The sequence below is a fragment of the Typopeltis vanoorti genome, chromosome 14 (assembly GCF_054136105.1).
Source record: "Typopeltis vanoorti isolate ZY-2024b chromosome 14, IOZ_Tvanoo_1.0, whole genome shotgun sequence".
In the NCBI taxonomy this organism is placed as follows: domain Eukaryota; kingdom Metazoa; phylum Arthropoda; class Arachnida; order Uropygi; family Thelyphonidae; genus Typopeltis; species Typopeltis vanoorti.
In genome coordinates this window covers 28,728,501-28,743,175 of record NC_143562.1, presented here as the reverse complement: position 1 = coordinate 28,743,175, position 14,675 = coordinate 28,728,501, and the positions used below count along the sequence as shown (strand labels likewise).

General features: G+C 34.9%; 1 protein-coding gene across 2 annotated transcripts in view; it reads left to right on the top strand.

Moving 5' to 3' along the window:
* The window catches only part of LOC150099333 (extracellular matrix organizing protein FRAS1-like), a 1,385,483-nt gene extending 1,372,584 nt beyond the window's left edge, over positions 1 to 12,899 (top strand). For both annotated transcript variants that reach the window (XM_090403569.1, XM_090403568.1), the window contains 2 exons: positions 1,950 to 2,096; positions 12,153 to 12,899. In XM_090403569.1, coding sequence (XP_090259695.1) covers positions 1,950 to 2,096; positions 12,153 to 12,689 — 684 coding nt within the window. In that variant the 3' untranslated portion in view covers positions 12,690 to 12,899. The remainder of the gene's footprint in view (positions 1 to 1,949; positions 2,097 to 12,152) is intronic.
* Positions 12,900 to 14,675: the final 1,776 nt, after the last annotated feature.

Below are 14,675 nucleotides of genomic sequence, written 5' to 3'. Positions count from 1 at the left end.
AGAGTTATCTCTGAAGAACTCAAGAAATTCATTTTCCTTATTCCCAAATGCTATCTCTTCATTCCAGTCTATACCACCACAATTAAAATCACCTGTAATAATTACCCTTCCTTTTAATACAGGGTGGACATAAAATAATTCTCCCTCTTTGTAAGCATCTGTAGCTAAAACCAATAAACGGAATAAGACTAAATTTTATATCGAGACTTTTGAAGGCATGGGGAGATAATTTCCGTGAAAAAAAGATTTAGTACCAAAAGTCGCCGACAGGGGAAATTTTGGTGCTGGAGGAGCTGAAAACAAGTGGATAAATTACATTAAAGGCAGATAAAATGGAATAATAACATTTCGACGGTGTAAGCGATAGCCACATCACTCATTCCAGCTGGATATGTGGCACTTTACAATGATAATAAGAGTAATAATAATTAAACTAAAACAACAACTTGCGAGTGACACAGAAATTAATGTAGTGATTGAACTCACAGGAAATAAAGTTTTTTTCATCAGAATCAGGGTCCTCTGGACCACATCTGCGATTTTCAATGTGCTGACCTTTCTTGTGTACAACAAATTGCATTCGGTGTAAAGCACGCTGAGGCAAGGTAGGATGCATATTGAGCACAATTCGTCAGTCATTCGAATAACTGGCTGAACGTTCCCAATCCCTTTTTAAGTGGAATTGGTGGTGCATTTATTTCTACCAATTTTCCACCATAATCCTTTTTACCTGCATTTACTGTAAATATTGTACTGCTTTCGGCTCCACCAGCGCCAAAATTTCCCCTTTTGGAACTAAATCTTTTTTTCGCAGAAATCATTTCCCCATGCCTTCAAAAGTCTCAATATAAAATTTGGTCTCATTCCGTTTATTGGCTTTAGCGACAGATGCCTCCAAAGAGGGAAAGCTATTTTATGGCCACCCTGTATTTGATGTTTTGACCTCTGTATTGAGGTCATCATCAGGAAAACACATATGTACAGGACACACTACACAGAAGTAATTTCGTTGAGACTTTTCAGTAGTTTATTACAGAGAGTCAGTTTGTTATCGTGAGAGGCAACTGTATTCCTTTTTGGATGAAACTGTCCCCTACTTAGCTATCTTCCAAGTCACATGTTGTGATACTCTTAGCAATTGTTGCCAGTTTTTGACATCCCATTTAAAATTGCCTCTTCTCCTGGGACTATTCAAATCGAAACCCATGTATTACATTCCTCAGGAATTCAAGAAATTGGCTCTTTTCATCCATATGCTATCTCCTGCTTCCAGTCTGTATTCCCATAATTAGATTTTTCCATTAAGATCACTCTCCTTATACTTGCCCAATCCATTTTCTTGAATTTCACAGACCTATATAGCAAATTCTTACTACTACTACTGTCTTCATTTGGAGGCTTGAAGTAGCTTGAAAAAGTTCCATGTTTGGTCTCTAATTATGAATTTTTGGATCTATTGTACTATGTACAATAAATGTATAGCCTTTTATGGACATGATTCATATTAAAAAAAAAAAATATTGTTTCAATAAGTGCAAGCTATTACACATACTGGTTTCTCCCCTCTCTTTGTTTTTTTCCCCATCTATTCTCTCTGAACATTTATATGTCCTTCCATTTCTTTTCACATATGCTGATTATACTTGGACAAATCAACAAATCATTAATCTTCATACTCCTTGTTATTAGTAAACAGCTATTACAATCCATGTGATGACTCATAAGCAGTCATACTTACTATTATTCTCTTGTGCTGTCTCACTAATCCTTTGACCTTGTCAGTCTTTCTTTTCTGTTGCTATAATTCTTTACATTTCCTAGCAGGGACTAATTCCACTCTGTCTGATGCCATTCCATACACAAGTACATATTGTGTATATAAATATCATTATATTTCAAGTATTGCAATAAAATAGTGAATTGAGATTTGTTATGTTCAACAATTCTAGGATCGATCTCATCCAGAAGCAGTTAATTATGCCTTCCATGACATACCCTTTGATGCAAAATTTGCTAGTGATGTTGAATCACTAAGTGATATCAATCAAATGCCTGGTGTTGATGGTTTTTTGTTGAAAGTAGATGCATTATATAAGGTAAGTATAACTGTTTCTACTTAGAATATTAAAACAAAAGTTTAATTAAAATTTAGTATCAGTAGTGTCTTTTTTATTCTTTGTATATATTCTCTACTTTCTACTTTTAAAAAATGCATGTATGTTATATTATTATTATTATTATTATTATTATTATTCAGGCCTCCTGGAGTCAAAAGACTCATCGTGGGAGGTCCTTTCTAAGAAACACAAGTCTATCAAGACTCATCGAGGGAGGTCCCTCTAGGAAACACAAAGTCTATCATACCACTCCTTAAACGCATTCTCGATCTCACCAATCCATCAGGCAATCAGTTCTATTGTAATACAGTATATTGGATATTCTTAAATATCCATGTATGAAGAATTTCTCACTTAAATCTCTGAACACTTAAGAATCAAGGTTTATACTATGAATACCAGAGCAAAATTCTTATAAATCAAATTAAATTATTTTAAAATTAATGCTATTTCTACTTATTAGAAAGAATAAGAGAAGAAAGAAAGAAAGAAGGAAAGGAAAAAAAAAAAAAAAATATATATATATATATATATATATATATATATATATTTTATAAAGAATTGAATGACTAGAACCGAGATTTAAAGAACCAAGAAATCATCTTCAATCCTGTTCATTTAAATTATTATTATTATTATTATTCAGGCCTCCATGGAGTCAAAAGACTCATCATGGGAGGTCCTTCCTAAGAACATAAAGTCTGTCAAGACTCATCGAGGGGAGGTCCCCCCCCCTAAGAAACACAAAGTCTATCATACCACTCCTTAAACTCATTGATAGTTCTCGATCTCACCACTCCATCAGGCAATGCATTCCACTGTTCAACCACCCTCCATGCAAAGAAACCACTCCTCACTCTCTCTTGCTCACAGTTTCCTTTCGTAACTTCCAGGGATGGCCTCTTGTCATCACTCCTTCCCGCTGTTCAACCAAGCGAAAGAACTCCCCAGTGTCAACCCTGTAACCACCTCTCAACAGTTTAAAAGTCTCAGTCATATCACCTCTCCTTCTTCTATCCACCAAACTCTGCAGTCCACATTCCCTCAGCCAATCCTAATAACCAAAATTGTACAGTCCTGAAACCATCTTTGTCATTCATCTTTGTACCCTTTCCACAGTTAATTTATCTCCTTCAAATCCTGGGGACCAAATCTGAGAACAATAGTCCAAGTGTGGTCTGATCAGGGTCTTATACAATGGAATGATAACTGTTTTATCTCTGCAGGTCAGCATCCTTCTCATTATTGCAGCAATCCTCTGCAATAATGAGAAGAAGAAGAAGAAAAATAAGGGCAGCAGATTAAACAGTACAGCCCTTGAATGCATAATGGAAGTAAATGAAAATGTGTTATTTATGCTTGTGTCACTTTTCTCTTTCTTACACACACACAGAAATATTACTACATCTCATTTCGTACATCATACAGTGCTGCGGTGGTGAATTTTGGAACTACTTTTTTTTTTCTTTCTCAGATATCACTTCTGCATGACACACAATGTATTCCTGCAAACTTTCATAGCATTTGGATCACTGGGTGGTGCTCCACAAAGCCTTAAACAGGGATACTTTAATTTTGATCATCCTGTATATAAATTAATAAAATAATAATAAACAAAACAAAAATAAATAAATATTCCAAAAATAAAATTTATCTTTTCTTCAGCAATTCTACTAACTGCTGTGTCCAACATAGCACCTTCTGTGTTATTAAAAGAGTATTTGTAGTTTAAGTTGGACTAGAACAAAGAACATTTAGTAGCAAATGTGCATCATGTAGTAGCTCAGCATTAATGCCATTTGGCTGATGCCAAGAACCTTTACAACTGAAGGTAAGTTGGTGGTATCTCACACAGAAGTGGCAAGGTCTTCCTCCCAGAAACTTAAGTTTTTTGTCTAGGAAATCAGGCAAATCGAAGAGAACATGTTGAGATACAGTTAAGTAGTACCTAGGTAGAGATACTTGCTTTTAATGTTACATGGTGATCAGCATTCATTTTCATAAATTATAGAGACTGCTATCCTATTAAGAATAATTACTTTAATTTCCTGACTTTTGCCCTTTTATTAAGGTCATCATCTTGGAGTATACATATACCAAGACAAGCTACATTACAATTCAAACACTATGCCAAAGTGACAATGATTTGATTAACCATGATTCTACTGGCCTGACCTCTAGGGAGGAAAAAAAAAAACCTACATCAAAGCAATATCCTATTTTTAAATGGCCAGAGAACAATTCATGTGATATTTTAATAATGCATTAGTGGTGGTGGCCTAATCAATAAATTAACATGTGTTTGTTATATTAAGGCTAAGATCCTGAAGTACTACAATCCTAATTTTAATCTATAATGAACTCTAAGAACAAAAGGCTAATTGTGTAGAATATTTGTCATCTATATTCTTAAGATTTTTAGACCATCATTATTGAAGATTGGGGTGGTTGATTAGAATTTCACAAGTCCCCTGAAATTTGCACTGAACATTTTGGTGTAATATAATAAATTGCATTACATCACACTGTCTCTGTATGCACAGTGTGCCTGTTAAGTAATGAAACGACAATTATTATATCAAAACAAAGAACTATATTTGGAATTGTCAATTATACAGATTCAAAATAATCTCCTTCCAACTCCACACAACATATACATCTGTTGTACAGGTGTTCAAAGTCATGGTGGAAGTCCTGAATGGGAACCTCCTTCAGTCTCTGGGTCACACTGCATTGGATGTCCTCAATGTGAAGTGCTCCCCTTTCAAGGCATGCTTCATCTTTTGAAAAAGGAAAAAGTCTGTGGAAAACAAACCTGGCAAATAGGGGATGGGGCAGGCGGGGGGGAGATGTTCTATCACACAAATTGACTTCGAAGTCAGAAACTGCTTCACAAGCAGTGCGCAGGTGCATTGTCATGAAACAGAAAGCGATTGTTGTTGTTGTGGAACAGTTATTTCTTGACATGTTGCATGCAGGCATACAGAAGTTGCATTACTGATATAAATAATACTGACAGTTCACTGGGGTGCCCTCAGGAACAAATTTGCAGTGGATAATTCCAGCAGCATCAAAAAAAAACAATGATCATTGTCTTGACACGTAATTTTTGTAACCTGACTTTCTTCTGCTAGGGAGAAGATGTTCCACACCATTCCATGCTCTGGCATTTCATTTTCAGATCAAACTGAAAACACCAACTTTCATCACTGGTGACAATTTTTTGCAACACATCTTGATCGCCTGCAGGAATGAAATTTTGACAACATGCAATCCAGTGCTCTCTCTGTTCATGTGTCAACATATGTAGCACAAACCTCGAACAAATCTTCCTCTTTGCAAGTCACTTTCTAAGATTAATCGGGCCATTTATTTCCTTACCGATATAAGCTGTATAGTGAGTAGCGTAGTGGTTATTCACCTGTCATGGGCAACAATTTCTCTAGCTTACACCAGATTTTCATTTTTCCATGCAGAAACTGGCCATCCACAGTATGGTTCCTCCTCTGTGGTCTCCTTCCTCTCTTTAAACATTGAAAATCAGCAGATCAACTACATGGCTCAAAACAGTAATCATCATAAAAACGTTTTTCAGGTCTTGGTACACTTCTGTAGCAGTTTTTCCTAATTTACAGTAAAATTTTATCACAGCTCTTTCCTCCATAACGCAACTTCTGACATGCTCCAATCACACACTCTTACTTCAATGGTTGTCACATGAAAACTGCTACGTCACCCGACTCAAAAGTTGCACCTGAAATTACAACATACTCTAGCAATCAAAACTATAAACACATTTGTTACTTTTATTGAAAGGGCTGTCTTGTAAAAAATCAATCTCATTACTTAACAGGTACACTGTGTATATGTACATATACTCCAGATGATAATCTTAATAGGATAGTCGAAATGTCGGGAAATTAAAATAATTATTCTTAACATGGTAGTAGTCTCCATAATTTATCAGAATGTAAGTAGACATACTACTAAGATACCATAAACAGAACCTGTTGTCATCATAGAAAGATTATGAATGTATTAAACAAGAGAAATGCATGTACAGTGGTATACAGTGCAGTCCAGTTAATTAGGCCACATTGGGAAAAGCATAATTTAGCTCAATGACGTGGCTGTCCCAATTACACATCATGTAAAGAGATTAAAATTATATATATATAAAAGACACATTTTTCATTTATTGAGTAGCAAAATTACAGACTTATAAACATTTGGCTTTAATAAAAGTAAAATATTTACCATAAAAATAATTTAAATTATATACATATTAAACATGCATGCAGTTAGTGTCATTCCAGGAATTAATCAGGTGTAGCTTGTCAGTTTTGTAGATTGATTAAAATTAAACAAAATCAGTTCAAGTATCTAATGCAGATATAGATGGTGGGTGGTGGATGGCTTGTGTCTTGGTAGTAGTGTAGTTTAAGGATTAAGTAGAGGAGATGGTGAGGTGTGTGTGTGTGTGTGTGTCCTCCCACACCGAGTCCTTGTACTCCTTGGAGATACCAAATAATAATAGAACTGCATAGCAATATAGAACTATATTTAATGCTTTCCTGCATAAAATAGAGCCATACCCCAACAATAAATTTTCTAGCATCCTGTTTAGTCACTCATTCAAGCTCAGGAGTGTCATCCTCATCACTCTCATGTTCTAATATCCTCTGATGTTTTGCTGCAATTTCCTCTATAGTTGCATCCAAATCAATCATTTGATTCATTTAATGAAATGAATTCGTTATAATAAAAATCTTCATTTTCATTATAGCATTCTAGACTGTCATCAGTGGATGCAAACATTTTATAGTTTCTCATGTGATTCACTTCTAATGGGATGTCATTTTCATTATTAGCCATCATTTTCACTTTGAACTATTCACCAATATGGCGTATGAGCAGAATAACAATCATAGTGTCATTGCAGTTTAAAAAAAAAGGGGGGGGGGAATAAGAAATGCAAAAAAAATTCATTTTGGCATAGTTATTAAATAAAAAATTATTCATTTTGGCATAGCTATTAAATAAACAGATCTTATATATCCATACTTTTTTTTTTTTATAGCCAGATTGAAATTTTCTTGAGAGTTTATGATAATATAAGTTTTGGCATAGTTATACACAGCTTTGTATTATTATAAGCCTATAAAAAATGCAGAAGAAGACAAAAATGAAATATATAGCCAAATTAGCTTATAAATCTCTTCTCCTTCCAGCTATATCTCCATAATGATGAGTCATCATCATTATGGATATATAGCTGGAAGGAGAAGAGATCACATAGGGATAAGAAAAGGATTTATTTATTATCAGGGATAATTATTATTCTTATTACATGACACGTCCATAGAGTCCAGGACTTGTCACAGCAGGCACTCTATACAACACAAACTCACCATCTACACACTTTGCAGTCCACCATCCACACAATGTCATCTATCACCCACTAATAGTATTGTTTGTTAATTGTGTATATTCTCTGGCTGATTTGCCTGTATATGAGATGAAAAACTTGTGTTTCTGAAGAAAAAAAACCTGCTAACTCCATATGAGATTAGCTAACCCACCTTCATTTGAAAAAGTCTATATAAAGGTTTTTCTCATTATGACAAGAATCAAAACTCTTTTTCCATTTGATAGGTACATTGTCCTATTATTCTTCCAGTGCATGTCAAAAATATCAATTCTACATCCACTTCAACAATATTTGCAGTAAGGTACTTAAGAGGTACTTAATTATCCCAAAAAATGTGAGAATATGCAGTTTAAGCGTACTGCACTAGTATCAGAGGATTTGCTCATAGCACTTTTTTGTCTAATTAAGGAGAGTGACCTCATGGTCATGTCTTGAGAGGAAGCCAATTATATTCTTCTTCCTTTTTCCTTCTTTTGCCTTGCGGTGTTGAGGGTTTCTATTCATTTAACCACACCCGTACTCAAGGATAAGGTGGTTGGTTCTATGCCTCCTGGTGTATCCTATGTCTGTAGAGATGTTGAGTTTTCAAGCCTGGTTTGCCTGCTTGTGGGATGAAAAACTCCAAATAGACTGGGGAAAAAAACCTGCAGTCCATGCCCAAGACTGGCTATGTCTGAGAAAGGTCCCTCCTAAGCTCCTCACATCAGTGACGAGTATTGAACCCAGGATGCTCCTTTCCCAGGCATATGGTTGTGAGGCACATAGCCACTCAGCTAACTGCGTGGACAGCCAATTATATGATGTTCTCAATTAAGAAGAATGGATATATCTGGTATTTCAAAGCAAGTAATTATGACAAACTTAATCACTTGGAGGTGGTATAATTACATCATAAACTGTAGTGAAAGAATTTACCAGTGCATGGAAAAGGGTTACAAGGCAGCAGTGGCAAACTGAATTTTAAAAGTTAGAAAGAAAAATCAAATGGGAATTAAATGAATGAATAAAAACATCTGGTAGGGGTTTTAGAAAGAGAAAATGTTACAAAAGGAATATTATTATATGGGTATCTCCATGGAGTCAAAAGACTCGTGAAAGACCCACACTAACCATTATTCATACAGTACCTATCATACCTCTCCTTAAATTCATTCACTGTTGGGGCACTCACAACTCCCTCTGGCAATCTATTCCACTCATTCACTCTCCGAGCAAAAAAAAAAAAATCTAGTCCACAGACCCTTACTAACCACACTCCCTCAATGAGTCTTTGGACTCCCTGGAGGTGTGACATAATAATAATAATAATAATATAATAATATAACCGTTTCTTTTATTTGGTTCCGCCGTCGCTCTATTATAAAATGTGAATAAATTACTAATTCAGGGCCTACCTTTTACAAAGCTGTGCTGCTCACTGTAGAGTATCATATTCCTATCCATCCATTTCTGAATTTTACCTATAACCAACTTTTGCAATACTTTACTCACCACTTTTGAGATATATATTGGTCTATTATTTGCTACTTCTGTCTTGGAGCTGCCGTTATGTAATGGAACTATCTTACCCTCTTTCCACTCCCTTGGAACTTTGCAGAGCTGAGACTTAGATTAACTAACATCAGAGGACTGCTAGTTCTCCTACATATTCTTGTAGCACATGGGCCAACATACTATCCAGTTTCACTGTTGTATTCAATTTGATATTTTTCAGTATGTTGAGCACCTCCAGTTCGTCCACCTCATTTCTCACATCAGCTGCTCATCACATTAGTAATATAAAGAGGAGGTGTGATAAGTAAACTTATGAGTAGTAGAAAACACCTGATTTACAGGCATGGTAATGAAGGCAAAATCAGATTCTGATAGCAAATTAGCTGGCCATTCCATTATTCTTAGAAAATTATTTTGCTGTTTGGTGAAGCGATTATAGCTTTAATTAAATAGATGGTAGGAAGGTGAAAAAATGGAAGAAGTATTCAAATTACTGATTGATCATAGTTTAGCATCTAGATGGAGATTGTCGAAGTAACTTGGAATTGTTGCTAAAGTTGATAGGATCTAAATTCAGAAATGATGGACAAGAATATGATATCTCTATAGGGGATACTTAGCTTGTGAATGAGATCTTGTCTTAGTAAATGTACTCACTTTTTTTTTTTAAAACTATCTTCATCATCTACACACAAAAGGTTTTCACATAATGAAAAATGACAGTTGAATTCAGTATAGGAAATATATAGTTATGTCATAATATTGCTGGATTTTGCAAGGCATTTTTGAGGCTGTTGAATGAAAAATGATTATATATTAGAGCAAATGTCAGCTGATAGAAAGCTGATGATATAGATAAGAGGAATGTCAGAGACTAGTATATAGTAGAGTTGAATCTAGGAGAATGCAACTGACCGGTGGTGTGCCAGAGAGCTCATGGACCATTGTTTTTTGATTTGTATGTTAATTATGGTGATGGTTTGAAAGTAGATGTGCAACTGGTTGATGCTAAACGACAAAAGGTTTTCACACATGAGATGCTGAGATCCTGCATAATTATGATAAACATACTGATAAACATTAATTGAAATTTAGGGGACACATTGCAAAAGTGGCCAAATCAGCTCATCAAATCACTTGGTTGCTGAAGAATACGTTGACAAGCAGAGACAAGCAGGTTATTGTTCCTCTGTATCGAGCCTTGATAAGACCTCATCTCGACTACTGTGCTCAGATTTGGTCACCTAGGTTTCTTCTTGATGGGGAGGAGGTGGAGAGGATCCAGAGGCGAGTGACCAAGATGATAGCAGGTCTGTGGAATGAACCGTATGAGAACAGGTTGAGGATTTGTGGGTTGCAAAAATTGGTTGATAGGCGGAGGAGGGGAGATATGATTGAGACATTCAAATTACTGAAGGGTTTCTATAAAATTAATTCAGAAGATATTTTTGAGAACAGGGCTGGTTGTGGGAGGACTAGGGGACATCCATGGAAACTGGGCAAAAGTGTGGTTAGTAAAGGTGTTAGAGCTGGGTTTTTTACTTTTAGAGTAGTGAATGAGTGGAATGCGCTCCCTGAGTCTGTGGTGGATGCTGTGACAGTGAATGAGTTTAAGGCGAGGTATGATAGATACTGTATGAATGTCGAATAGTTGTGATGAAAATGATTTGGGGCCTCCCTCGATGAGTCTAATGACTCCCTGGAGTTGCCCATAATAATAATAATAATAATAAATAATAATAATAATACTGTGAGCATAGAATGAATTGCAATTCACTGTTGCAAAGTGTAGAGTTACACATTTTTTGATTTAATAGATTATAAATTGTGTCTTATAATGGGGAAGGGGGTGCACACAAACTGATGAGGCTAGGAACTGTGGAGTAATTATATTATTATTATTATTATTATTATGTAACACCTCCAGGGAGTCCAAGGGCTCATTGAGGGAAGTCACCCACTCTACAACTCTCCGTCTCCACCACTCATTTCACCAACCGCAACTATCTTCATCATCTACACCAATACCATCTACCGACGACCACCACCACCACTAGTATTTTCACAGATAATCACAAACATCCATGCCCACAGTGGGATTTGAACATGCAGCCTTTTGGCTGGAGAGTGGATACGCTAACTACTCAGCCAGCCAGGCTGGCATAGTGGACAGGAAGTTGAAGGTAAGAGGATACACTGAAAAAAGTGTATCCTCTTAAGTGGTTATACTAATTGCTTCTGCCTTAGTATCAGGGTCTGGCTCCCACTGATGAGACCTCAATAAAGGTTGAAACCGGTCTTGATAGTGGCCTTTCCCTTAATGCATAGCATTATACATGTAAGCAAGGAGATGTGCTTTGCATTAGGGGAGATACTGAGACAAGGAGTGATGAGAGCTTGGTCCACCTTTACTACGAGTTGCCTGAAGATACTTCAGGCGCAAACTTTGTTTGCATACACTTGGATAAAGGATTAAACTAAATTTATTGTAGTTTTGATAGTTTGCTATAATGAGAATTGACTGTATTTCAGTAGAGGGCAGAGGAGAAAAGGATGGGAGAAAAGTCATCCATAGAAATTAAGTAAGAATGTGTTTAGCAAAGATATGAGAATTAGATATTTTGTTTAAGTAAATTAGTAGAATAAATTGTGTAAGGGAACAGTAACTGTGTTGACTAGTGGATGAGTTTAAATGGTAGGTATTGTGTGAGTTTATTATTATTATTATTATTCATGACACCTCCAAGGAGTCCGAAGACTCATCATGGGAGGACACCCACTATATGAGTTAATGAGAACTTCCTTAGCAGAGCAAATAGTTGGCTCTTGTACCACCTTAATCAACCTTGAAAGTACTCTATCATCATAATCCAAACAAATATTCATATAAATTAACAGTTTACAAATTAAGTATGTTCTGCCTAATAAGTGTGGATATAAGTATATTAAGTATAATATAAGATGTTATGAATGTTTCATTATTAGTATAATTTATAAAATGTGACAACAAGAAAGTTATTTTTTGTTTTTGGTGTGCACATTTTATAAAAAGAGAAATGTAAAATATAGAATTCTATAAATATATTGAATTAGTTATATTAATTTTTCAGGTTGATTCAGGATACCAGTGGTTTTTACAAGTGATGTACACCATCAATGGTTTTGATGGCAACAACTATCGTGGAAAGCGATCAGTAACTAACAGTAAATACAACCAAACATTGTATGGCTCATTTATGAAGTTGAGAGAATACAGTAGAAATGGTACAAATATACGTGCTTTACAACTGAATCATTCAATATCTGATGAAGCTAATGCTAAAAGTTATACTAAAAACATTGCACATTGGCTTATTCCAGTATGTGTATTTCTGATACTAAGTGTGATTGTGATGGGTGGCATAGTGTGGTATCACAAATGCAGGTCACCAGACTCTTATCATTGTGACAGTGATAATAAAAATAATTTGAAAACTGATTTTAAAAGGAAATGTGCTGTACAGAATAATAGGACTACTCTTGAATTTCCAACACCTCTCAACAGCCAGGTTTCAGCATCTGGAAAAGTTCGAGTGAAAGCAATAAATGTTACAATTCATAATAATTTAGGAAACTGTTTGCCTTCTGTAACAGGAACAGAAGTGTGATATACTTAAAGAACAGGGATTTAGAAAGTGTGTAGAATAGAAGACTGTTGTTTTGCTGCTGCACAACTTGAACTCTCTATGTGCCTCATTACTTGCTCAGAGGTACGTTACAACACTGCCATAATCTAATCCGAGAATAAAACACCTCTTTTTTTAAAAAATAAAAATTGTAAATAAAAATAAAGTGGAATATTAAAAAATATATATATATTCATTTTGTATGTACGTTACTAATCAATTTATTTACTTTTTTTTCCTTATTCTTTTTTTTTTTTTTTTTTGCTCTCTTTGCTGTTCTCTCTCTTTCTCTCTCTCTCTCTCTCTTGTCAGGATACAACATTTTAACTTCATAATTTTCTTATAAATGAGTTTTAAATTGACCAGATTTTTAACAAACTTAATTGTTGCAAGAATTTTTACTTTAAAACACATATCTTTTTTTTAAAGAAAACTTGTGACAAAACAGCATAAGGTAGGTAGTCCACTTAACCTCATGCAATGTTTCTGAAAGCAATTACCTGTACATCAACAGCTCCATATATAGAAGTGACTAGTCAGTCAAGTGTACTATACAAGTAGAGTACACTTCATAAGAAATTATATTGTCAAATATATAATCTAATAATCTCATACCCAAGTATAAGTATAGGGTATAGAATTAAAATAAGAATATAATTTCTTGTCAAGTATAATAATATACTAATGATAGGTACTATTGTTATAATTTCAGCAAACAAGAATTTTAAAACTCGTATGTAACTAGTAAAATTAAGATTTATTACTAATTTATTTGTAATTACCCTCAAGTATAAATTGGATTTGTTAAACTATTCAAATAATTATTTATTGAATCAGCTAAATGCATTAAAATCCAGTTTATTTAGTATCATATAATTCAAAGCAGATCCCATTTATAGGTCTTAAGAAGTGATGGTGTGTTTTCTTTTAAAATTATTACTATTATTATTATATGGGTATCTCCATAGAGTCAAGAGCCTCATCACAGAAGACCACTGTTAAACATTATGCAAACAATATCTATCATACGAGGGTGGTCTGAAAAGTTCTCGGCCTAACAATGAAAAAACGGATTTATAATTTCAAAATTATTTTTATTTTTCAACATATCTCCCTTAAGACATATATTTATTCCAGCAATGCTCCAGTGCCATTATCCCATCCCTGTAGTGGTTCTCAGTAAGATCGACAAAATATCCCTCTACAGCTGCAATCACCTCTTGATTCGAAGCAAAACGCTGACCAGTGAGAAAGAGTTTCAGTTTTGGGAAGAGATAGAAGTCAGAGTAAGCCAAATCTGGGGAATAGGGTGGATGTTCCAACAATTCATAGTGAAGATCCCTTAATTTTTCTATTGCCAAATACCTTTGTGGGCAGGTACATTGTCCTGATAAAAGATGATTTTCTTCTGCAAACCAGGTCTTTTCTCATAAATTTTTTCGTCTAGTCTGGTTAAAATGTTTTAGTCTGGTTTAACATGTTTTACCATTTAACATGGTGAATCCAAGTCTTATCCATAGTAATAAACCGACGCACAAAATCAGTTTTATTCTCGTTAGAATGCTCCAAGTACTTTTTTTTCATTAATAAACAGAATGCCTTTAACATCCCAAAACACTGATGCTATGACCTTTCCTGCTGATGGAACTGAATTTGTCTTCTTTGGTGCTGAACAACTGGCTTCAGTCCACTGTTTGACTGCTGTATGGATTCTGTTGTGTAATGGTGAATCCAAATCTTATCCATAGTAATAAATCAATGCATAAAATCAATTTTATTCTTGTTAAAATGCTCCAAGCACTGTTCAGAAATTTTCATGTGAGTGCATTTTTGATCTGCTGTGAGCAAGCGCATCACCCATCTTGCGCAAAGATTTTTCATTTGTAATTCTTCATGCAAAATATATCCTACACATTCTTTTGAAATGCCTATAGTCTCAGCAATGTCACGCACTTTGACTCGTTGGTC